The sequence below is a fragment of the Chiloscyllium punctatum genome, chromosome 5, assembly GCF_047496795.1.
Source record: "Chiloscyllium punctatum isolate Juve2018m chromosome 5, sChiPun1.3, whole genome shotgun sequence".
Taxonomy (NCBI): Eukaryota; Metazoa; Chordata; class Chondrichthyes; order Orectolobiformes; family Hemiscylliidae; genus Chiloscyllium; species Chiloscyllium punctatum.
The window spans coordinates 60,170,282-60,197,642 of NC_092743.1; the positions used below are offsets into that span (position 1 = coordinate 60,170,282).

The 27,361-nt window shown below is 38.9% G+C and overlaps 1 protein-coding gene across 4 annotated transcripts in view; it reads left to right on the forward strand.

Annotated features, from left to right (window-relative positions):
- The window catches only part of trappc9 (trafficking protein particle complex subunit 9), a 619,414-nt gene that overhangs the window by 112,526 nt on the left and 479,527 nt on the right, over positions 1-27,361 (forward strand). For all 4 annotated transcript variants that reach the window (XM_072570417.1, XM_072570415.1, XM_072570419.1 and 1 more), the window contains 2 exons: positions 8,708-8,840; positions 25,604-25,767. In XM_072570417.1, the coding sequence (XP_072426518.1) occupies positions 8,708-8,840; positions 25,604-25,767 (297 nt within the window). The remainder of the gene's footprint in view (positions 1-8,707; positions 8,841-25,603; positions 25,768-27,361) is intronic.

Genomic DNA, 27,361 nt, shown 5'->3' on the forward strand with positions numbered 1-27,361 from the left:
GATGAGCAGTCCAATCTAGGTACAGGCTCCTGAAGAATGTTTGAATGCTGGAGAAGGGAAGAGCGGAGTCTGAGGAGTAGGGTAGCATTGTGATTGTTAAAGTGGACTAGTCATGTAAGGCTCTGACTAAATATCCATTGTTCAAATACCACCACAAATTTAAATTCTGGTAAGTAAATATATTTAGCTTTTTGTTTTTATTAAATCCCAACATTAATAATGTTGACCAAGGCCGTTTCAGAAAGGCCTTTCATCTGGTCAGGTTTAGTTGTGACTCCAGATGAGTGTCAAGGTGACTGATGCTTAACTACCCTCCAAAATGACTGTATAAACCCTTCAATATATTAAAAAGGTGGTTGCCAATGCTTTCTCAGGCAACTGGGAATATTGCTAAATCCTGGCCTTATCAATAATATCCATATCCTGTAAATGAATTACAAATTGTCAGTGATCAAAAGAGGCATGTGCAGGGAATGGGTGGCGGAATTAAGAGACTGAAATAAAAGGGCAAAATTCATGAAGTAGAATGAAAGACAAAGCAATAATATCCTGTTAAATGCTTTTACCAACTTAACATGGCCAATAATGCAGGGAGATTGATTTCTCTTGCATTTTTATGTTGTATCTGAGCTCATTTTGTGCACTTAAAATTGTACTGATGATCACTGCCTAAAAGTTTAAAAATTAATTAATGCCATAACCCAGCCCAGTTAAACCAGCCTTCCTAGCTCTGTATTTACGACACAGTAAAGTTAAAACCTTCAAAGAACTCAAAATGGTTCCAAACCAGATTTTTTTGAATAACCAGTTCTGATCCTCTAATTTGTAGCCTAAACAAGACTATTCAACTATTTATTATTAATACAGCACCTTTAGCAGAGCAAATTGAAACAATAGTCTAATTGATATTTGATTTAAACCTAATTACCTTTGTTTTCAGCCCAATTCTCACAAAATACAGAGAGAGACAGTTAAAAGGGGGGAAAAAAGGCAAAATTTTTGAAACTTTTTTTCACTATGCACTGTACCACAGGCATATATAATTGTCTTCAGGAAATCAAACCGACAATTGGGCCATCTTTTTTATTCACCGAGAAGAAATTTCAGTGATGCTTAAACTTAGTTTGTATTCTCTGAGCTTCAATGGATGATAATGGGAGATTAGGCAAGGAGCTTTCAAATCTTCACGCTGTTGCATCAACAGTCAAATTCCTACTCAGAAACACAGTCCAAAAAAAGCTAAACTGTCCAGCCCCTCAGTCTTTGACCAATTTGGTTTCTCCCGGACATGATGGCACAGGTTCTCAGGTACTTGCCTCACTCATGGCTAAACATCTGCTATCTGGTTCGACACACTGGACTTTACCTGGTGTCAAAGCATCTGCATAAGCTTTGATCAAGAGCCAACCTGCAATTAACTTTCAGACTTGGCTTCTCAAACAACAATTCTTAAGATATAGCCAATCAAGACTTTGCAAAACTAATGTAGTGTAAAAAATCCCATGCAAGGACTGCACAAAACACTACATCGGACAAACAGGAAGACAGTTAACGATCCGTATACACGAACACCAACTAGCCACGAAACGACACGACCAGTTATCCTTAGTAGCCCCACACACAGACGACAAGCAACATGAATTCGACTGGGACAACACTACCATTATAGGACAAGCCAAACAGAGAACAGCCAGGGAATTCCTAGAGGCATGGCACTCATCCACAGATTCTATCAACAAACACATCGACCTGGACCCAATACACTGGCCACTACAGCGGACAGCTGGAACTGACAACCGGAAGCGGCAGAGACAGGCCACTATAAATGCCGGAGGAAACAGCACAGAAGCGCTTCACAGGAGGCTCCCAAGCACTGAGGATGTCACCGAGACAGGGGACGAAATGTTTGCAAGACAAATTCCCAGCTCGGCGAACAGAACCACAACAACGAGCACCCGAGCTACAAATCTTCTCCCAAACTTTGAATATCCTTAGGCTCTTTACAGGATCATGTGAAAAAAAACACGCTAACTCATGAAGATGTTCAATTAGATGACCAAAAGCTTGGTAAGAAATAATGTTTTAAGCGGTATTTTAAGGGTAGAGATAGCGAACATTTTGAGAGTTTTCGCTGAGCCAAGTAAAAGCATGACCACCTTTATTATAAGTGGGGATGCAGAAGAGGACACGATTAAAGGAGCACAGATCATCTGGCACTTGGTTCACGTTAGACAACATTAAATAAAATGATCTGAGAGATTTTTATTCCCTTTGTTCCTTCTGTAGTTTCCTTTGAAGCAAAACTTCATACTAATCTGCTCATTCATGATTATGCACATACAAAAAGCTACATGTAGATTTCTAACACCAGGAACTTAGAATGTGAAGGATAGCAACAGTGACTTCTATAATTTTTGTAACAACTTAAATTTGAAGATTGATAAAATAAAATAGCTGCATTCTAAATCTATCCAATTTCTTTGGTCGAGCAGGAAGAAAATATTTCGTAATGAATTTATCAAGCCATGTATTTTTCAAGTATCGCTTATAGTCAAACTGCTCTCTCGCTGTAGTATAATCATAGTAAATGGTGATGCTCTTAACGGTGAATAACACAATGAGCAATCCACAGTTGTATAATGGTTACTTAAGTTGCATCCCTCTTGTCAATCCAGCCTTATGTACTGTTGAAGTGTTTTAATGGAGGGATTTTTATTGCTATTTATTTGTGCTATTTATATACAAGCTTTTAAAAATTAATCCATATGCCATTTTCTAATGAAAAATTGAAATAATTAACTGATATTTAAAAATAGTATATTAATTTGATTTGTCATTCTTAAAGCTTGGGTTTTCAGGCTGCTTTTAGACATAGTACATTTATTCTGGAAAAGCAATCTGTAAAGGAAATTTCATTACAAAATTATGCTAGCATATACATTTATCAATTGAATTGCCTTTGAGACATGGGATTATTTTACACTTGATTTGTTTTGTAAATATTGATTTTAAGTTGTATAGCATGGTTAGTTAGACACGAAATTTGTGAATAGTGTTAAAACTCTTAAATCAGACATAATTGGAATCTGTTTAGACTTACTGTATTTGTTTACATCAATCAGTGCTTCAGTTTTTCTGTGCATTGTGATGTTTAGAATATATTTAACAGCAAAGAAATTGCTTTTTACCATGTTGAAAAGTTCCTTTAGCTTAACAGGAAAAAAAATGATGACTCAATTGAATTTATTTGTATCGTTCATGCAAATGCTTTATAGATGTATACATGCAAAATTTGGGGAGATATACTTTTTGTTAAAATTTCTAAATCTATGAAAGCCATGACAACCTAATCTATGACAACCTAATACTGCCAGCTTACCAGATGCAGCTATGTTATAGACCAGGAAGCAAATTTTGTTGTTTGAGTCTTCAATTTCAGGCTGTTAAATTAGGTCAATTTTTGTGCAATCTGTAACATTTTTGTTGGTTTTCCAATTGTCTGATCTTGCTGCCACAGAAGTTAACCAAGTTATATTTAATTGTTGGAAATCATACTGACGTACCATCTAGTTCAAGCTATAGAAGTTAAATCTTAAAATTGTAAACCTGTAAAAGATTTATAAATTAGACTGTTTTTATTGGGGCTGGAATTTTTCTGATCTCAATGAGTCCACTTGAAATTCTTGGACTGTTGTTAAAATTCTTAAACTGAGCTCCTAGAAACATGGAACAGTTACAGCAAAGTAAGAGGCTATTTGGCTCATCATAGTTCACTGCAAGAACAATTCATCTAGTCACATTTGCATGTTCCAAAACCATACTTAGATAATTTTTAGATGTACACATCTAATTGAGCAAAATATCTGTTCGGAAATTATATTTGATGATTACATTGACTCGGAGTGACACCTAAGAGAGCACGATGAATTGTCGAGTATAAAAGGCCAAATAGAACGGAATTGAAATCTGCTTCCAGAAATACTGGAGAAACTTGCAGGCCTGACAACATTTGTGGAGAGACAAAGTTAATGTTTTGACTGCAGCATGACTTTCAAAGAACTCTTGAAACTAATGTTGACTCTGTGTCTTTCCACAGATGATGCGCGATCTATTGAGTTTTTTCCAACACTTCAGTTTTTATTTCAGATTCCCAGCATCAACAGTATTTTAGTTTTATTCTAGGATGAGAAAGCTGTATTTGAATTTTGTTTCATTGTGTGACTTCGTGAGTTAAATGGCAAGCAGCCCATTGTCAGTTCAAAGACCGGTTGGGAGCAATCTTGAGGCACCTCCTTTGCATAATTCGACCATCAGTCAGTCTTCATTATTCCAAAGTTGGTGTAGATCACTAAATTTCCCCAAAATGGTTGAGCATCTTGTCAGATAGCATTTAATATGAGAGAAGTAGTGCTTTGTGCAAGTTCATTCAACTGGTGCTTTGAGGAAGATTGGAGATTCTAACTTTGTTAGTCCAGGCCTTGAGTGGAGTGTGGTCCCTCAAGAACTCCCTATAGAGACATGGGGAACAATCACTAGAATTACATAGTTGTCAAGTAAATGATTTGTTCAGAGTAGGCCCAAGTACGATCCCTGCTCCTTGCTTATGACCTTGTTCAAGGAAAGATATTCTGGGGGTTCTGCATGTGTTTACTCTTTCCTTGTAGGTGCCTGGACACCATTCTGCCACCCTGAGAGGAGGAGCAGGTGGAGGTTGAGATCCTTCATTTCTTTCTCACTTTGCCATTGATACCGAGCACTTAATATTGTGTGGTGATTTCAGGTTGATGCACACATTCAGCACTCACTGATTGATTATGCTGGATCTAGTCTCCCAGGATGGTTACCACCCTGGTGGTTACCTCCACAGAAGTAGCTTGATGCACGCATCTAGAACACTGCAGTGCAGCACAGGACAGTGAAGCTTACTGGATTGATTACTCTCACGCTATTCACTAGCCATGCCAAACACACTTTGATTCTCATGGGGTGAGCAGGCTCACTTCAATGCCACTGGTCTTTGCTTTGTCTTCCTGATTTACGAGATCTGCTTTCCTGCAAAGAAACCAGGGGATGGATGGAAGGAAGGAATGTGGTGCAAATGGATGAGAGAGACACTTGTAATTCAGCGATGGTGAGGTATTTCTAGTGCGGAGATCGGGAACGGTGAACAGTCTGGAGATTGAAGTGGGTGGGAGCTGGTGGTTGGACAGGGTGTAAGCAACGGAGAGAATGGTCATCCATGAGACTTGTTGAGCTGCAAAGTTTATGTGAATGGTGAACCTTTGAATGTGAGTTAATAGAGAGGCACTTTAGCTTGCAGCATGGAGAAGCTTATAAATTTGCTTTGTGCACTACTGGATATGGCATTTAATCCTGGATACTGCCCTGACCTGGGTTGGTATCTCGATCCGGACTGGCTGTGACTGGTGGTATGGCTGCCTTTGGTGGTCTGCAGGATAAAGGGCTATCCTCCTTTCTGCCACCTTGTCCACCATCACCTCCAAGTCTCTGAGTGAAGCAGTGTGTCAGCTTTCTTAGTAATAACAGTACAGGGCTGCAATATAAAGGACAGTTTCTAGCTTATAGAATCTAAAGTTCTGCAGAGCTGTTGTTTAAATGTAGTGCCAGCAGCATGGAGATTGTAAAAGTCCTGTCGCTGGCAACCACTCCCAACTTTCCTGCTGCATGAATTCATCAGACAATTATGTGAGCAGTGAGCTAAGACCAAAGAATTGCATGAGAAAATTGATATGGGTGCACTGGCCACTATGCATCTTATCTACAAAAAGGTAATTTTCAGCTCTATAATCTTGGCTGCATTATGCAAATTTTTAAGGTCTACAAGAGACACAGAAAACCTATCAGCAGGAGTAGGACATTCAGTCCATCAAGTCTGCTGTACCATTCAAACTGACCATGGCTGATTATTCAGCTCAGTACTCTGTTCCAGCTTTTTTCCTATCCCCTTTAGTGCTTTCTAGAAAACATCAAACTGCTTTCTCTGCTAGAGAATTCCACAGGCACACCACTATCAGTGTGGAAAAAACTTTTCATCTATGTCCTGAATGGCCTATCTTGTATGAATATACTGTGCCCCCTGGTTCTGAGCTACCTAGTAATCAGGAATCTCCCTCCTACATTTCCCTTATCTGATTGTTGGAATTTTATCAGTTACTATGAGATCCCCGTCATTCTTGTAAGTTTCAGTGAATATAGCCCTAAATGATCCAACCTTTTCCCATACTTTGTTCCTGCCATCCCAGAAATCAGTATGGTAAACCTTTGCTATAATCCTCCCATTGTGACAAAATCTTTAGATATGGAGACAAAAGCTGCAAGCAATATTCTAGTTGCCGTCTCATCATGACTTTGTACAATTGCAGCAAAGTATCCCTCTCCTGTACTTGAGTGCTCTCACTATGAAGACCAATATTACATTTTATCTGTTTACTGCATGCTGCACGTATGATCTAATTTGATATGTATTCATCAGGAGTGTTTAATTATACTAGGTGTCATTCTACAAGTTAGGATATTTTGGTCTTTGTTTTATTAGGTTGCTGGCATAAACAATCCTAAAGCTGATTTAAATATGTGATATTTAGAAGATTCAGAAATTCTTTGTTATGTTGCTTGAAGATTATGCGACTATCCTTCTACTCCTGGTGAAAATTTGTTTACCTAAATATTTTTAGGAACTCTATTGAAATTTAGTTTTTCTTTAATCTCAACATTATGATCCCAGCTGATGGTAATGCTAACCATGTCAATTTCTACAATTAAATCTGGCCTGATGGATCATATGTTTAATTTTAGCAGTTGGTTATGGTAACAGTCCCTGAAACATCTTCACCTAAGCGCAGTTGTTTCTTAATAGAATGTAGTCAATACAATAGGAAGAAAAACAAGAATATCTATCTAATCCAGTTAGAAAGGTCTTAAATTAAATGCCAAAATGATATTTCAGCCTATTTTCCAACACACCCTTTTTTTTTGCAGATATTTAATTCCAGAGTAACAGAACTTCGACTTCAGCTTTTGAATTTTAACATGACTCTTGATTGTTTGGTTTCTGGTAGTCACATGTATTTAGGTACTGTGAGAGGCGTTGTTTTGCAAGCAGTACAAGCAGATCAAAGCAAACCAAGACAGAGATCAAAGGGTATTTAGATAGTGAGGCATACAGATTACACGGCACAGGAGGTGTGCGAAGCAAGATCAGTATTCACAAATCAACATTATTTGAAGTTAAAGAATCCATTCCTCAATCTAATAATGGCAGGGAAGAAGCCTGTTTTTGAACCTGCCTGACAGAAGAGGTTGTAGGAGAGCAATTTCTTTCTCAGCTGAGATAATTTTAGAGTTTCTTTCCAATGCTGCTCGTGCGAATCTTTCACTATTCTGAAAGTCCTGAAATTGTTCATTAATAGCAAGTTGAACATGTCGATATAAGGTCTCCTGGCTTGGAAACTCCACAGTCTAACAGCACTTTGGCTTGTGTGTTCAATTTGCTTGAACTAAAATTTGACATGAGTGCTCGGTGAAAACTGTTCTCCCTTCTGGATATATGTCCTGATTTTTCTGATTTGAAGTCAAAAAGTAAAATAGAGGCCTGTAATCTGATCATAAACCCAGCAGTATAAATATTCTGTTGATTAATACCCCAGGTGTCCTGTCAGGAAGTTGGCTGAAGTCCCATGCTGCCTTAGAAATATTATGGACCAGACCAGACCACCCCTCAAAATATTTTAAAAAGGTATCCTAGACCCTAACCTTTTCTTACTCTAAAGACAAATGTGTTATATTCCAGATCAATTTCGACTGGTCAAACTATTCGATTTTAAGCAAAACACAATTTATTCAAACGTTATAGTTAAAATACAACAAAGAAGAACCAGGTAACTTAGCTGTTTCTGAAAACTTAACAGAATAATAGATATAGTAATAATTGCTGATTAACAGTTCCAATATAGTAACATCCCACAAACACACCCTTTGGTAAAAAGACAAAGTCAGAAACAGATTGTCTGTCTCATGTAATCCAGCAGCAGAGAAAGGGAAAAACCATCAAGTGAAAGCTCAATCGCAGCCAGAAGACAATTACTCCAGCTTCCAACCCTGTTGAGATTCCAACAGCAACTGCTGCTGAATCTCAATGCTAAAAAACTAAAAAATCAAAACCGTAGTCTGAGAGAGCTGGCCACACAAATCCAGGCTGGTTCTATAGTTGAAACCTTGTGGGGGAAAAAAAACCCAAGGCCCCTCAGCCTTTTTACTTTATGGGCCTTCACTCACCAGTTTGTTATCTCTGCCTTAAAGTTTCTTGACAACAAATAAAAACCAGGACAAAATACACCTCCTAAAGCCACAGCATTGTCACAGTAATCATGTATTTAGGTCACTGTGACAAATTAACTTATCAGCTGTTTTGGGGAAAAAGGCCTACACAAAACTAATTAATCTGCTCCTATTTTAAAATCCATATTCCAAATATAATTTATAAAACATCTTTATCATAGGATGCTGACATTTTAACCAATTTGCAACTCTATTTATGAAAAATTTAACTTCTAGTTGAGTGTTACCTTTTGAAACTCCATCTGTCAGATTTGAATTTCAAGTAACATTGTCCTCTTATGATGTTGTGCTTTAATCTGAAATATTGATGAATTGCGATTTTTAACCAATTGATGCTTGTGTTGTATAGGTTACCAAACTTCTGTTTTTGGTGTGTCCAGTGACTGTTTGTTAGAACATTTGCCTGGAGTGAAAACTAATGGATGCACCGTAGAAGTTGTTCCAGCTTTACCACGACTACAAATTACTACATCTCTGCCACGGTATGACATCTTGAGCCATGCTGGTTGTTTTTACATGTGTTGATTTCCCCATTCTCTCCTTGCTCAGCACGGTTAGAATGGTGAAAGCTTTGATTTATATTCTGATATTTGCTATTCAAAAATGGGGGTATAACTTTTAATACACTTTTCACAAATGGAATGAGTATGATCTAACCATGAACTGTTTTCTGAATAGAAGCGGTACAACAAAAATTAGTGGCATTATTCTCATTAAACATGAAACTAAAGATAACCAATTCAGTTAGGTTGATTGTCGTTTTGTAGAAATTGTAATGCAAAGCATTGTTTCTAACTGCATGTCAAACTGACTCAGTATTCTAAAATATTTAGCTTTGTTTCCCTGCACATGAATTGTTGTATTACTTTTCACCTAGAGAATCTAAGAATAATTGCAGCAAGGCAGTCCTCAATGAATGGTTAGAAACTAGGAACTAGAGGGAACTCAGTGCTTGTCCACAGGCCCCTGAAGGCCATGGGACTGGTTAAATAGGGTGGTTAAGAAGGCTAATGGGATATTCACTTTTTTCTTAGTTTAAGAGCAGGGAGGCTCTGTTAGATGTTATTGTGTTCAAGGCTATGGACTAAGCTCTGGAAAATAGAATACCCAGTTGTTAACTTTTGGGGGAAAAAAATTCCCAAGGTGTCTCAACTTATTTACTTTCTTGGAGACAGCTCGGTACCTCTGCCTTACAACCTCTTTTTCAGAAAAAGGACAAAATAACCTTTTAAAGTGACAGCATTGTCATAAAGTTGAGAGAGATGTTAATAAAGCACACAGTATTGTTAGGTTTTACTGAGGCAAAGAATCCAAGAGCAGGGTGCTTATGTTGAGCTTGTCTAACTGGTTTGGCCTCAGCTAGAGTTTCATATCAGGTTCTGTAAACTGCACTTCAGGAAGGATATGAAGGCATTGCAGAGGTGCCTGAAGAAGTTTCACAAATGGTTCCAGAATAAGGGAATTCTGCTGTGAAGAATAGTTGTAGCAGCTGACAAGCTGCTTCCTCGGAGAAGGTTGAGAGGAGATCTGATTTAAAATCATGAGAGGTTTGGGCAAGATTCTAAGTTGTGAAAGAATCAGGAAAGGGTGGTACAAATTGGAAGGGATTAGTAATAGAAGCAAAAGCAGTTTGTAGGGAAAATGTTTCATGCAATGAGTGGTAAGGGTCTGGAGTTCACTGCCTGTGTGTGTCTTGGAGGCAGATTCAACTGAGGCATTTGAAAGGTAATTTTGATTATTTCAAAAGGGAGCGTGCAGGGCTATAAGCAGAAGACAAAAAAGTGTTACCAGAAAAGAGAGTCATTCAGTCCTTTTTGGAAGTGGAAACATTCTAACCTTGTTGTGGAAGGGAAGGGGTCGAAGTGTGGAAGATGTGTCAAACACTGGTAAGGGCCCTGTCAATCACTGTCATGAGCAGAGAAAAATGGTGGAAGTATCTGAGGCCCTCCCCTGTGAAAGGTGCATTGTCAGAATGGAAGCAATAGAGTTGGCGAAACTGAAAATGGGATGCAATCTTTACAGGAAACTGGGTGTGAGGGCTTAAAGTCGAGGTAGCTGTGGGAGTCAGTAGCTTTATAGTGTAAACTGTGGCCAGCCTTTCCACAGATATGGAAATACATGTTGGGGAAGTGAGGAGTCAAATATAGAGCATCTTCAGTCCTTTTGTTTTAATTTTATTTGGAGGTTATTTGGGACTTAGTTCATTGAAAAATTTTATTGTCTGTGTGAATAAAATCTGTGACAACATTGTATTAAAAATACAGGATTTTTATAAACTGTGCAAAACGCAAAACTGAAGTTCGAAATCCTGTTAAAATTTATTGAAAATGTAACATCATAGACATTCTATCCTTGCCTTACAAAAAAGGTCTTGTCACATTTTTGGTCAACTTGTCGATTTTATAATATCCAGAGCCTACATGAATAATGGAAACTAACCTGTGAAAAAATGACTTTGTAATTGTGCCTTGTCACAAATGCTGACACTCTTGCTGCTTAACTTTGAATGTGCCAGGTCCTCAGTTTGAAAAGCACAGTAACTCCCACACACTAAGCACACATTTTGGCTCCTGACATTCTGTTCAAATTTTGCTATTTAATTGCATGAAATATCATTTACATATCAACTTTCTGTTGTAAAAGCAAATCTTCCTGTTGTCACTATTTTGAATCATTGTTTGTCTCTTCAAGTTATTTTGCCCACATTTCAAATGGGCATCAATGGAACATCAAAACCATTATAATTAGATAAATATTCCAGTGTGTTACTGAAAATAGTTTAAAATGTTTTCATTTACAAATTTCAAGACACAATGCTTTCTTGAATTGTAAGTGAATTCTAAAATGTTACATATTGTGGTAACACTAAATTTATGCATAACTTCTCAGTACCAATTATTTAAGCTTATGGACATGGCTGCACTGCTGCACCAGATGTCACAACTGGAACTGCAGAGCTCCCAGCCTATTGAATTAACTGTCAACCTTCTGAAGGTGGACTTACAAAGTTTTGCCACGAAGCAAATCCCTGCATTAAATTGTTCAAACTGTTTAGAGGGCAGTCATCAGATGTGCGGAAGATGGCACCTCTCTTTCACCACACTTCCACTCCCTCCACCAGCCCCCCCCTCCCCTTCCCACTCCAAATCAGGGACAGCAGTACCCTGTAAAATCCAGCCCAATGTGAATTTGTAACAGAGAAACTGGGTGCATTGATGGTGCCTTAGTTTTCGTTATCTGTGAACTTGTTTAAAAAATTTGAAGACAGCAGAAGCATGCCAAAGTGAATAAAATGGCAGACTAATATCAATGCTTGCTCTTTTTTGAAAAAAATTCTGTAGTTTAGATAACCAGCTAGTTTCAGATTTGAAAAGGTAAATGCTAATTACTCAAAATCTGAGACAATTGTGACATTGTGGAACAAATTACCAAGGACGAATGCACAAAAATGGATGAAAAAATTCACTCTGACTTTTTTGAATAGTAAGTTGAAAATAAGAAACATACTTTTTAAGTTGAGGTTCTCTTGCTACGTATGTGTCAGAGAACAATTTGGTGGGAGAGAGATTAACATTTAAATTGAGATATGACTGTTAAGCTAGAGGGGTTGAGATTGCAATTAAAATGGAGAAATAACATTGTAAATGGCTAGAAGGAAGAGGAGATGGTGAATCTTAAACATATTTGAAGTGAATGATTGTGAGAGCAAAGGACTCGGCGAAAATGAGCTTTTAGAAGGTATGTTTGTTCTGGAAACTACATGTTAATCTCTTGTTATATTTGCAAAGTGTTTTGTGAAAATGATAGCAGATGAGGAAGAATTGGCATAGTGATCATGTCACTGGTCAAGTAATCCAAATCCTCAGGCTGACATTCTGAATTTGTGTTCAAATCATGTCCTGACAGGTGGTGTCATCTGACTTAAATAAAAACCTGGAATTCAAAAGCTTGTCAAATGGCAAGTAACTTTTGTCATAAAAACCCATCAGGTTCATTTTTTTAATAGATATTTTTATCAGAAATTTAACATTTTTACAAGCTTACAAAAATAAACAAAACTCTCAAGTACAAACATTGATATACAATTAAATCTTAAATAAATAATAACCAAAATTTAATGAAAGAAAATAAAACAAAACTCAACTAACTACTAATCTAACCTACAACTAACCAGAGTGTATATTTAAGTCTCTTACATTATTCAAATAAGAGAAAGAAAAAAAAACGGATAACACAGAAATTGAGTAGTGAGATACATGCTCGGAATGTGTGTAACATCAAATGTAACAAAACCCGTATTCGTGCGGGATTGCTCTCCCAAGGGGCCCAGACCAGCCATGTTCATAATCTCAATTAAATAAAAGCCCTTGTTAGGATAGCCGAAATATCTGTATTCATGTAATTCAAGAAGGGCTGCCATATTTTATAAAATAATTCGGTCTTTCGGTGCACCATATTTGTAAGGAAGTCAAGGGGAATACATTCCATAATTAATCTGTGCCAATTTGAAAGTCCGGGGGGCCCTCAGCCATCCAGTTTACCAAAATATTTTTCCTTGCACAGAAAGAGAATAGAAAATAGTCTTTTCCCGTGCATGTCCAGGGAGGATAAGTTCGAAAAGCCCAAAAGGAGAGATACAGGGTCCACTTTAATTTCCATTCCTAAAATTTCTGTCCGGGTACTTGCTACTTTAGTCCAGTATCTACGGATCTTATGTCAGGTCCATAGGCAATGTACAAGAGTGCCCACCTCTCTCTTACATTTGGGACACATTGGCAAAATTTAAGGCAGGAGCATCTCCAATCGATCCAGTGCTATATGGGCCCTATGAAGTATCTTCAGCTGGATAGCCTGGGTTCTGTTACAGATGGTGATTCTTCTGGCATTTTTCCCAAATGTCATTCCACGTTTCTATAGAGATTTCTAGTCCCAATTCCTGATCCCATGTTTTAAGCAGATTGTCCATATCCCCCGATACTTCAACATGTAGTAAATGATAAATGGTACTGATGGAGGATGGCCCCATTGGTTGTAGTACTCTACATTCTCTATCTGATTTATAAAATCTATGTAATAACGTAGTCTTCTTCTGCATATAATCTCGAATTTCGAAGTATCGAAAGAGGTCTCCATTAGATAATCCGAATTTCTGACGCAGCTGTTCAAAAGACATCAGAACCCCATCTTTAAATAGGTCACCTAGACATGAGATACCCCTGGATCTCCAGAGTTTAAAAGTGGCATCTGTAAACCCCAGTTGGAATCCCCATGCTCCCACTTACAGCGCATAGGGGGATGTTTTATGTGAGTTGCCCTCATTTTGCTGCATTATATTCCAAGCTTTAATTGTGTTTCGTATTATAGGGCTTTTACAGTGATCCGTAATGATTTTCCTCTTGTCTGAAAATAAAAGGTTAATAAGTAGACATTTTACTTGAGAAGCCTCGATGTCCAGCCAGATTGGGTCTTGACTGATCCGCAATCAATCAGCTATGTAACTTAATAGGGAACTTCCCAGATTTTAGGAAATATCAGTTAAGTCCAATCCTCCCCTTGCCTGTGGAAGCTGTAGCTTCTTCAGCTTAATGAGGAGCCGTCTATGATTCCAGATAAAGGAACTCTACCAGCCATATAATTTACGTAGTGCCAGCCTCGGCAGCATCACCGGAAGCATTCTCATAGGGTATAGGAGACAGGGCAGGACATTCATTTTAATTAGTGCTATTCTACCCAGCCAGGAAATTGGAAGGTCTCCCCATCGCTGGAGGTCCTGCCTTATCCTTTCCAGTAAATGCACAAAGTTAGCCTTGTATAACTGACCAAATACTGGGGTAATAAAAATGCCTAAATATAAGAAACCCTCCAGGGACCAACGAAAGGGAAAGTGGGATCCGTCCACTAAGTGGGGTATCATAGCAAGGCCACCCATTGGTATAGCCTCCGATTTTGAGAAATTAATTTTTTAGCCTGAGAATGCGCTAAATGTATTAATAACTTGGATTAAGCGAGGTACGGACATCAGAGGATTACTGAGGAATAGAAGAACATCATCTGCATAAAGGGTAATTTTATGTTTACCTGTACCAATCCTCGGGACTGTTATATTAGGATCAGCCCATATAGCTTCTGCTAGTGGTTCAATTACTAGTGTAAATAACCATGGCGAGAGGGGACATCCCTGACGGCAGCCCCTACCCACTCTGAAGCTATCTGAACCTAATCCATTGGTAACCACAACAGCTTTGGGATCACTATACAATGTTGAGACCCATTTGGTAAACATCTTTCCAATGCCAAACCTTTCCAATGTGTAAAACAAATATGACCATTCAACCCTATTGAATGCCTTTTCTGCATCTAATGAGACTACTACTCCTGGTATCTTTCCCTGATGGCAGGCTTGAATCATATTCAAAACCCTTCTAATATTGGATGATCTACGGCCCTTAATAAACCCCTTCTGATCCTCCTTTATGATATATGGCAGTACCCTTTCTAGTCTCAATGCTAACGTTTTAGAAAGGATTTAAAAATCTACATTTAGCAAGGATATTGGTCTGTATGATGTACAATCTTCTGGATCCTTTCTTTTTTTAAGGATAAGAGAGATATTTGCCTCTTTCAGCGAAGGCAGGAGACAGCCCTGACTATATGCATAGTTATACGTGTCCATAAGTGGACCAGCCAATATTTTTGTAAATTCTTCATAGAATTCAGCTTGAAAACCATCTGGGCCAGGTGCCTTACCGCTCTGAAGTTGCCTGATTGCGTCAAGTATTTCTTGGACTGTTAGGGGAGCATTTAAGACAGATACCAGTTCCAGAGTTAGGCCCGGAAAGGTCAAATTTAAAAAAAAAATGATATCATCCTCCTCGTCCTGTCTTCACAATCCTGCAATTTACAAAAATCAGAATAAAATTTTCTAAAGATTGCATTCATCCTTTTATGATCATGAGTCAAAATACCCGTACTTTCCTTCATAGATGTGATTGTTTGAGGGGCCTTTTTGTTTCTTTGCAAGAAATGCTAAGTATCTACCCGGTTTGTCGCCAAATTCATATAACCTTTGTTTTGCAAGTAATATTTCCATCTTAGCCATTTGGGTAAGCGTAGTGTTTAGAGCTGCCCTAAGGGCCGTTAATCCTTTGCAATTTGATAATAGAAGGTCTATCAGCGTATGCAGTTTCAGCTGCTTTTAAGCGAGCTTCGAGCAGACGCTGTTGTTCGCCCTTTAAGTTTTTCTGGGTCGCTGAATAGGAGATGATCAAACCTCGCGTGTAAGCTTTGATGGTCTCCCACAGCATTAATAGGTTGCTAGCCGTACCTGAATTAATTTCTAAAAAAAGTTTTTAAATTCTTGAGAGAAGTACTTTACAAATTTACTATCTTTCATCAGGAAGGGGTCCATACGTCAATGTCGAGGGGATGTCCCGTTATTCCTCGCCTTGGTTTCCACATATACAGCAGCGTGGTCGGAAATTGCTATATTACCTATTTTACAGGATGATATGGAATTTAAAAAAAATCGAGGGGGCAAAAAACATATCAATTCTGATATGACATTTATGTGGATTGGAGTAAAAAGAAAAATCTCTGCCCTGTGGATGAAGACATCTCCATATATCTACTAATCCGAATTCTTCGTTCAGATCCACCAATTGTCGAGATCTGGGAGATACTCCTGCAGTACTCTTGGGAATCCTATCTATTTCCGGATCCATAATACAATTAAAGTCTTCCCCTATAATTGTATGACGGGCACCAAGAGCCAACAATTTTGAGAAGGCTTCTGTTATAAATTTAAAGGGGTGTGCTGGGGGGCAGTACAAATTTAAAATCCCATATTCCTCTCCATTTATAAGGGCTTTAATCAGAATATATCGTCCAGATTTGTCTTTTATCTGATTTAGGATTTTGAAAGGGAAATTCTTTGGAATAAGAATAACAACTCCCCAACGTTTTGAGCTAAAAGAAAAAAAAAAGGCCTGATCAAATCCATCCTGTCGTAATTTCAAGTGTTCTTTATCCAACAGGTGTCTCCCCTGTAGGAGAGCTATATCAACTCTTTCTTTCTTAAGATTTGATAATATTTTCTTCCTTTTGACTGGCGAATTACTCCCCTTGACATTTCAGGTGCACCACTTAACCGACTGATCAACCATAATCGTCTGGGCAAATCAGAGACCCCTCGGGAGGGGAAACCCTATCCATCACATCCCGAACATAGAGCATATAAAATTCACAAAAATAAAGGCTCTCTAATACACTCACAACAGTATAATAAAAAACAATTTCTGTATAATAAAAAAAAATGTATTTAAATGGAGATTTTCCCCCTTGTTTCCAGGGGGTGTCACTTCCTTTGCAAAGGTCCATCGTATCCTCTCCCAAGCAGTGCCCCACCCTTGACCCAGGCACTCCTCAATAGGATGAGGAGAATTCAGATATAATACAAAGCTAGAGTTAACAGTGAGCACCCTACCCCCACCCACACCAACACCTGGGTATATTTGGCAATATTAATACCATGTATATATAACTATAAAATTACAACCTCAACAAATAATAAGCTAAAACAACCCCACTCCTCGAGACAGAGGTAAGATAGATTAAGGTAACCACCTCCCCCCACCCCCCCCCCACCAACATTAGCTCGACACCCCCACCCCCCAAAGTTACATGGAATAATTTTTAAAAAACCAAGGTGGGGGGAGAAAATCATTAAATAGAGAACAGATAAATAAATCTCTCTCCCCACCCCCCAAGATGATAATAAAACAGTAAGGTTAAAAAAAAAGAAAAGGGGGGGAATATAAACCGGAGTGGGGGGAAGGCAAACCAACATCCATTGTCTCTTACAATTTATCTGAGAGAGTCCAAAAATTCCTTAGCCTTTTCTGGCGATCCGAAGTTATACACGGATCCTTCATGGTTAAAGCGTAGCATCGCTGGGTAGCGTAAGGAGTACTGAATATTTAAGTCCCTTAAACAGTACTTCGCCTCATCGAATGCCTTCCCCTTTCGGACCAGAGCTGGGGAAAAGTCCTGGAATAACATGATCTTGGATCCTTTATAGATCATGGCTTGGGAATCTTTTCCAAGATTTCTAGAGGCTTCTAGAAGTATCTGCCTCTCCTTATAGCTCTGCAGCCGGAACAGGACCGGGCAGGGACGCTGGTTCGAGCCGGGCCCACGTATTGCAACGCGGCAGGCCCATTCTACCCTTACCTGGCCTGATCCAGCCTCCAGATTTAAAAGCTGTGGCAGCCACTGCTTGAGAAACGCTGTAAGCTGGCCTTCCTCTTCCCATTCGGGAAGGCCCAGCAAATGAATATTTTTTAACGACCTCGATTATCGAGGTCATCAATATGATTTTCTAAGGTCTGGACTCGCTGTTCAAGAGTCCAGACCCGATCCACGGCTGATTGTGCTGTAGTTTCGGAGGTCGCGGCCTTTAGCTCTGCCCCTCCGACTCGGCTCTTGATTTCCTTGATGTCTCGGTCGTGCTTTTGCAGCACGGCCAAGAGAGAGTCCCATCAACTTCGGGGCTCTTCAATAAAAGCGTCTATCTTCGCAACCAGTTTGGAGATGATTTCCACGAGGCTCGCCACCATAGGTAAGTCTCCCAGGGCGGCTGCGGACGCCTCAGCTGCAGCTGGAGAGGGTGGGGGAGGGGTTCCTGCTTGCTGAGAGCTGCGGGCTCCCTTCCCTTTAGTCATTTTTACTGAAGATTAGATTGTTTAAATTTAATACTAAGCAACTAATTAAATTAAACAGCTATTTTAAATGATTCAGTGAGTGTGGTGGGGGTGGGTGACCCACTTTGCCCAAGTCTTGGGAGGAGCACTATAGACTCAGACTTGCTGGATCGCCGCCATCTTGGATCCCCCCCACTTTTTTTTTAAAAGGGAAGATAATCTGTCATCCTCACTTCGCCTGGCCTACATTCAATTCCAGAGCCACAGCAATATAGTTGATTCTAATTGCCCTTTAAGCTGGCCCAGTTATAGTCATATAGTACAGAAGAGGCCATTTGGCTCATTGAGTCTGTGCCAACTTATTGAAGTTAATCTTACTTTCCCGCACTTAGGCCCTAGCTTTGAATGTTATGACATTTCAAGTGCTCGTCCACAAAACTGTGAAGGTTAAGCTTTTTTCTGTCTATAATTCCCTCCTCCTGAGTGCATTTCTGATTTCCACTGCTTTTGGGTTCAAAACATTTCCTCAAATCCACTCTAAACCTCCTGGCTTTCATTTCATAATTAAGTATCCATGTTATTGAACCCAACCATGACAAAGTTGGGAAAAAAAAGGAAGGGAATACCTGGTATCGACCTGGCTATCGTGAATGATGATGACTAGCACAATCATGTTAACAGTGTAGAAACATTCATAAGCAACTTCTGGGAGCTTGTGCCAAAGTTAGGAGAGCTGTCTCTCAGAAATGCAAGAAACAACCTGACCTAGCCATATTCTTAGGACTTAGAATCATACTTTAAGACAATCAGCAGGTTAGATCCACTAGAGGTGGTGGCACCTGGTATACATTTAGGAGGGAATTGCTTTGGGGGTTCTTAACATTCACTTTAGACCCTGTGTGATCTCCTGGTTCCAGCTCAAAATTAGACAAGACAAACTCCTGCTGTTAAATCTGTACTCCATTTGAACAGAAATTGGAGAATGCACAGAGAGCACGACGTACTGAATGTCGGAGTTCCATGACATTGACTTAGCTGAGTCCTCAATGGACGCAGATATTGTGTGACAAGAGTTTGTGATAAGGAAACTAATGAGAGGGAACACGACCTACTTGACTCTGTCCTCATCGGTCCACTTGTTACAGATGCATCCATTCATGACAGTGGGAGTGATCACTGTCTTTTTGAAAATGGCATTCAGTCTTCACATTGAGACACTAACCTTCATGTTGTGTGGTAATACTGCCATGTTAAATAAGACAGATCTCAAATGGATCTAGCAACTGAAACTACAGTCCTGGGTTACTGTGGGCTATCAACACCAGTAGAATTGTACTCAACCACAATCTGTAACCTCTTCTCCTGGCATATGTTGCACCCTAAGATTGTGTCAAATCAGAGCTTCAACCATGCTTCCATAATTTGTGCAGGAGGCAATGCTGGGAGAAGTGCTAGGCATATCTAAGAGTGAGATATCAATCTGGTGAAACTATCTCACCGGACGACACCAAACATTAGTGAGACTGCAACTGTAGTGCTCTATATGGTACTGGTCACCATGCAAACAGAAAGATGTTAATGCTTTAGAAAAGTTCAGCAAAGATTTACTACACCAGTAACTGGAATGGACAGGTTGCTTTACGAGGAAAGGCTCAACAGACTAGGCCTCCATACTCTGGAGCTGAAGAGTGAGAGGTGACTTAATTGAAACATGGAAGATCCTGAGGGGAGTTAACTGGTGGATGTGGAAAGGATATTTCCTGTTGTGGGGAAAATCCAGAACTAGGGGTCATAGTTTAAAGGGAGGAGGGGTCACCATTAAAAACGGATGAAAAACATTTTTCCTGAGGGTTGAGTGTCTTTGTAATTCCATTAATCAAAAGGCATTGGATGCAGAATGATTAAAGATTATTAAGGTCCAATTCGATTCTTGATTAGCAAGAGGAGGGAAGATTATTGGGGACACGGAGGAATATAGAATTGAGGTTAAAATCAGGTTAGATTTGATCTAATTGAATGGCAGAACAGAATTGAAAGGCCAAGTGCCCTACACTTGTTCCTTGTATATACTTACATGCCAAAAAGCATGTGAAATAAACAGAGTTAAGTGATTCCACAAACAACAATTGACATCTATCCTGTATGGTCCTGTTTCATCTAGCCATGGATGGTGATAGCCAATTAAACAAGAAACAACTGGTTGAGGGTTCCTAAATATTTTCATTCTCAATGATGGGAGAGTGCAGCATGTCAGTGCAAAAGGTGAGGTTGAATCATTTGCATCCACCTCCAGAAGTCATTTTGGTCTTGTACTGAGATTGCCATCTCAGATGACTGTTTTCAGCAAGTATCATTCCACAGGATATCAAGAAATGCCTGAAGATACTGGATACTGTGAAGGTCATGGGCCTTGATATAATTCCAGTAATAGCACTGAAGATATGTTCTAGAACTAGCCATACCCCTAATAATGCTGTTTTCGTACAGCTATAATGCTGTTATCCACCTGATAACTGTAGAACATTGCCCAGCTGTGTCCAATGCACAAAATATAGGTCAAATCCAACCATATAGTTAGTGCCCGATTAGTCTACCCTTGATCCTGAATAAAATGAAGGAAGGTTATATCAAAAGTGCTATCAAACAGCTCTTGCTAAGCAATAACATGCTCACTTGTGCTCAGTTGGATTCTACTAGGGCCACTCAGCTGGTATCCTCATTACAGCCTTGCTTGTAACATGGATAAAAGAGCTGAATTCCAGAGGTGAAAGAGTGTGACATCAAGGGTCCTTTGGACTGTGTGGCATCAGAGAGCCATCGCCAGACTGAAATCAGTGGCAAATGGGAGAAAACTCTCTGCAAGTTGAAGTCATACCTAGAACAAAGGAAGGTGGGTGTGATTGTTGGTGGTTAATCACCGCCTCATCCAGGCATCACTGCAAGAGTTTATCAGAGCACTGTCTTAAGTCAAACTATCTTAAGTAATTCCCTTCCTTTCATTGTAGGTCAGACTTGGGCTGAGAAATGACAAGTATTTGGAAGGTACAGTGTGGAAGAGAGTAAATGTTAAAGGGTGTAGTTAGGATGCTTAACAACTGAGTTATGTTGTCCTGGATGGTGTCCAAGCTTTGAGTTTTGCGGCTTCACCCATTCTGTCAGTGGAGAATTCCCCATCATATTCATGACTTGTGCCTTGTGAACAGACCTCGAGAAAGAGGTGAATTACTTTCCAAGCCCCTAACCTGTTCTTGCAACCACAGTATTTGTGGCTGGTTCAGTTCAGTTTCAGGTCATACTTCCCCACCACTGAAGTCAAACTCACTGCTAATGAAGTCTATAATAGGTGGGCTTATATTTACAGCCTTTTTCAAATAAGGCTATAAAATTTGCAACTTTCCAGTTTTCCAGTACCTCCCTCAACACTACGGTAATTTGAGAGATTGTGTCCAGTCCTTGTAATTTCCATGTTCTCTTCATCCCTGAATGTACCTCATCTGGTCCTGGTTCATTTTCAACTCAAGTGCCAACAGTGTACCCAACACTACTTCGCTCTCAAATTTGAAACTTCCTAGTGATCATTTTCCATCTTCTGCCATCATAGTCTGGATAGCATCTCTCTTTGGTAAGGACAGATGCAAAGTACTCATTTAACACCTCAGTCAAACCCCTGCATTGAGGTGTGTAAATCTCCCTATTATTCCTGAGTGAACTGTACTCTTTTTACTTTTTATATTGCCATTGAAGACTCTGGGATACCTTTATGTTGGCATTTGTCTTTTCTCCTAATTCCCCTTTCCTTCTCTAATTTGAGTGATTCCTCCCCCCCAATCTTCAATATTCCTCTTGGTCATCAATTTTAGCACATTTTTTTCTTATTCTTAATTTCTACTTCCTTTGTCATTCAGGGAGCTTTGTATTTATTTCTTTCTCCCTTTTCTAGTTTAGGAACAAAACCATCTCCTGTTTGAAAATAGCCATTATTCAGTTACAGTTGTTTATGCTAACCTTTCATTCCAGTTAATCCTGCCCAGCTGTTCTTGCCTCATTCAAGTCTGCTCTCCACCAATTGATTTTTCTACTCTGAATTGTTGTAAGTGATTCACCATCATTCTGAACCTTGAGATATGGTAATCGTTGTCTCCTAAATATTCCCCAACTGATGCTTGATCCAGTGGCCCTACTCTCTTTCTTTCAAGAACCAGGCCTAAAAACTCTATCCTTTGTTGTTAGACTGGAAACATATTACTCTGAAGCTCTGATGCAAGCAATCCAGAAACAATTGTCTCCCCTTCCCTGTGCATTGAGGTTTGAGTAATTGATGTCTTCCATTATAACTACACTATGATGTTGGTATCTCTCAATAATTTCCCTCAGATTTGTTCTACATCCTTTCTACTAGTCAGTCTATAAATTACACTTGGCAATATAATTGTGTCCTTTTTGTTCTTTAACTCAACAAAATTGACGCTGTGCTTGGACAATCTGAGACATGCTATCCCTTCTGCTTGGTTCATTTTCTGCCTTTTCTGAATACCTTGTACGCATGAGTATTTAAGATTAGATTAGTTTACTTACAGTGTGGAAACAGGCCCTTCGGCCCAACAAGTCCACACCGCCCCGCCGAAGCGCAACCCACATACCCCTACATCTACCCCTTACCTAACACTAGGAATTCATGACCTGCACATCTTTGGACTGTGGGAGGAAACCGGAGCACCCGGAGGAAACCCACGCAGACACGGGGAGAATGTGCAAACTCCACACAGAGTTGCCTGAGGCGGGAATTGAACCCGGGTCTCTGGCACTGTGAGGCAGCAGTGCTAACCACTGTGCCACCGTGCCACCCACAACCAGTCTTGTCCTTCCTTGAGTTAAGTCTCTGTTGTCACAACAAATGAACTCCGTAAGGCAATCTGCACTGTGACTCCCTAATCTTTTTTCCTGTGTTGATACCTGCTTTGTTCCACAAACCCGGATGACACAAGTTTTCTGTACAACAGTAGTAGCTTTATTATCAGACAGTCGGTGAGAGATTCAAAGCATCTCCAAAGTAGCCATGTGTTTACTTGTAGTGACACTTCCTCATGAATCTCTGCTCTACACACAAACAGTATATTTTATAGGAATTAAACAAAAGGTTTATCAGTCACATGCATGATTGTCATCACATACTTTAAAGTAGGTAATTATAAATTTACAAAGCCCAGTGAATGTGGCTGTCTTGTCATAATGCGTGAATGGATTATAGAAACTGTTTATTGTGTTCTTCATGATTGTGTTGATGGGAAGAGATTAAGGCAGAAGGTTTTTGCCTGCTGTAAATGGGGGATTCACATACCTATGCTAATATGGAGGGGAAGCAAAACCATGGGAGCGGGAGGCAGTTGTGGCCAAGGCTATCTGATTTGTCTGGAAAGGGCAAATACCTCTCTCTGGGGCTACAGGGGGAATCCACATGTGTGACTCCATGAGGGTCTATTTCTGAGTTACAGTCAGTCTCCCCTCTACTGAGATATTCTGTCTGTATTGTAAGAGTACAGGCTTTCAGTTGATATTGCAGTAAGTCCTTTGGCAGTGGAATATTTAACCCTGAATGTTAAACATGCACTAACCCTGATTTAGACTTCTTTTTTTTTCTTATTCTGACTTCACTGACTAGCTCACTAGTACGTGTTGCATTTCTAAGTATTTTTTGAACCCCGGTCTTCTCTATGATTCTTGCTTGGTTCCCAAATACACTCCTTTTCCATTCTCATGACTTCACAAACTGAGTTATTAAACTATAACTGCTGGCTAAATACATAAAACTTATACTTTCAGGGTTTGTAATATTTTTTAAACCAATATTATTAGATTGCAGTATTTTTCAAAATTTTTCAAAATTGTATCATTGCCTTGAACCCGTAATTACCTGTTTTGTTATGGTTTAAAAAATGTCTGAAGAATATGGTACATCAGTTATTTATTTGTGCCTGTTGTATCAGGTGGCATTATGGGATTCTTCTATGTTAAAGAAGGAGTAATTATAGTCTGTAAAGGTTGCACTGTACTCATTCAGATTTTACTGGATTAGATGTAGATGTGGAGATGTTATGCGATTTTGATTTTAATTTTTAGTGTACTGATTTTGTTTTTAGGTAGTATAAACCTCAAATGCACAAAGCAACAACAATTTTAAAAAATAACTCTTGTACAAAATTGATTGTGAACTAACATTGAAAAAGTATTTTTGCTCTGTCAGCATGCATTCTGCTGAAAACCACTGCACCAATCCTATTCCCGATTGTAAAGCATTTCCTATAATTTGAACAATTTCTGTACGTTAATTTTTTTTCAAAGATGACATTATCCAAACCCCTCATATATTCTACTTCTGGCAAAGGACAAATTCCATGCAGAAATATGCCCCTCTTTCCCTCAAGTAATACTACTTACGTGTTGTAATCAAAGAGCTTAAAACTGAAAATGCAATATTTTCCGATCTATATGTTATCATTCATGTCATCTGTTATCATTCTAATACAAACCAGACACGCCAACCCAATACTGGCAGTTTAATGAGCCGTTATGCCTGCAGATGGAGCTATTATCTAAAATAAAAGCTTTTCTCTAAAATGCAATCAGTCAATTGATTGGGGCTGTTAGTTGTTGTTAATGGTTAAATGGATCAGATGGAGTGGCAAGAGCAATTGTAATGTGAACTAGAATGATTTGATTTTTTTTCTGATCTAACTGAAAAAGATAATATTTTGGGGCAATATATTTTATTAGCAGTAAAGCTTTGGTACAAAGTTTAAAAATCACGCAACAACAGGTTATAGTCCAACAGGTTTAATTGGAAGCAGTAGCTTTTGGAGCGCCGCTCCTTCAGGTAGTTCAGCGGTGCTCCGAAAGCTAGTGCTTCCAATTAAGCCTGTTGGATTATAACCTGGTGGTGTGTGATTTTTAACTTTTGTATACCCCGGTCCAACACCGGCATCTCCAAAGCTTGGTATAATTTGACAGGGTTTATACAATAAGATATGGTGCTCAACAAATTGACTGTTAATTGGTTAAGAGATTATGTTAAGTTTTGTTAGGGAGCATGACTTTACAAATTAAATTATTAAATTCTACCTACTGGCTAAGTGCAACAAACTTAACTGTGATATGTCACTTATGTTTAGGATTTGTAATATTTGTTAACCAAAATTAATTGATTATGGTCACATAATTCTCAAGATATTTCCATTTACCTTTTTTAACCTGTAATTATCTATTTTGTTATGGTTAAAAGGTAACACCTGTAGAATATGGTGCATCAGGTGACATGTGGGATTCTTTGTTCAAGGAGGAGTAACTATAGTCTCTAATGTTGTAATGTTGCTCATTCAGATTTTACTGTAATAGATAAATGTGCAGATGTTATATGATTTTGATTTTAATTTTTAGTGGGCTGATGTATTTGTAGGTAGCATAAACCTCCAATGTTAAGCAGTAACAATGAAAACGTAACGTCATTGTGCAAAATTGTATGTAAATTAACTGATAAAATATTTTTACTCGAGGTCCGCGCACATTCTGTTGCCATCGTCAGGTGATGAGGTATCCAATAGTGTATCTATTCACCTTTTTAATGGGGAATTGCAACAGCTGACCATCAAACTGGAGAATATTGGTTCAGAGCTTCTAGAAACATTAGAGATCTCTGCTAAAACCATAAATAATAAAGGTTAGTATTCTACGTTGAGAGTGGGAATGTATGTCTCTTTATGGTAGGAGTTTCTTTAATCTTAAAACAATAACTTAGTCAACAATTTATTTGTTGACTTATGTTCTTCGAGTTTTTCCCCTTTTTCCCCATCATAGAAAATGACATGTTAGAGTTTTGTGTGTAATTAAGTGCTGTTAATTTGTATGTGTTAAATGCATAGCTATACTTCACACCATCTGTAGGTTTCAATTTTGTATAGTATTGAGGAAGGAGTTAGTACATTCAGGGTTTTTTCTGTTCTGGATGAACTGAATGGAAGAGGAAGAATTCGTAGGCCCTCATGGGCAAGGCGTGCAGGTGGCACCTAATGAATTGTTCATTCATTGAACTGTTCTTCAAACTGGATTCTGATGAAGGGTCACTGGACTTGAAGCATTACCTCTATTTTCTCTCCACAGATGCTGCTTGAAATCCTGAGTTTCAAAAGTGATTTTTGTTTTACTTGTTTTAGATCTCCAGCTTTCACAGTTCTTTGTTTATTTCAGGATATGGTTTAAAGCACTTTTCGAAAGAAGCAAATGTGAGGCAAGAGAAAGCCTTTTCACAAGGCAAAGGTTGTCGGGGGATAGAATGCATAGCATGGCAGAAACCGGTTCATTTGAGAAAATATTGGATAATTATTTAAGTAGGAATGATAAGCATAGTTAAGGGGACAAAGCAGACAATTGGCATTACCTCAAAATGCTCTGAGCTAGTGTAGACACGAGCTAAATGGCCTCTTCTGCACAGTAATGATTCTGTGACACTGTTATAACCAAGAGCAGAAGAATGCACTGTCACTAGTTTCTCCAATATGTGGTCATAACATAAAAATGAGCATATTTTCTGGTTACAGTGAAGATCCTATAAATTAATCAGAAATAATGATACCATATATCTAAAACTATATCAATTTAAGTTTTTAAACAAAATTATGCAGTAGACACAGCTTGGTCAGGAAGTGCAATCTTGCAATATTTCTTCAATCACTATTTCAAAACAACAAATAGGTTTAATGCTGAATTGGTGTACAAAGATTTCTTGGCAGAACTGGGAAAGAAAAAATGAAAGAACTGCAAATGCTGGAAATGAGAAACAAAAACAGCAATTGCTGGAAAAGCTCAGCAAGTCTGGCAGCATCTTTGGAGAGAAAGTGGAGTTAACATAACATTAGTCATAAAAATCTGGCTCACTGTTGACAGTGGTCAGCATTTTAGTTTCTGTTGAATTCCAGTTTTTACAAAAGAGTTTAAATTTTACATCTACCATCATGGGATACAAACCCATGTCCCCAAGCAGTTAATCTGGGGTTTCATATTGCTAGCCCAATAACATTTACTAGTATACCACCAGCATCCCTGATGGAGGTTGAAGAATTTTGTTGGGGTCTGTGAGGCAGAAGGGAGAACACTGTCTGCATCTGTGGGGGTGAAGGGGAATACTGTCTGTATCTGGAGGAGCAGAGAGAATGCTATTGGGGTCTGTAGGGCCAAAGAAAAAGCTGTCAGGATCTGTGCAGGGTTGTAAGGGAGAATGCAGTCAGTGTGTGTGTGTGTGTGTGTGTATGTGTGTG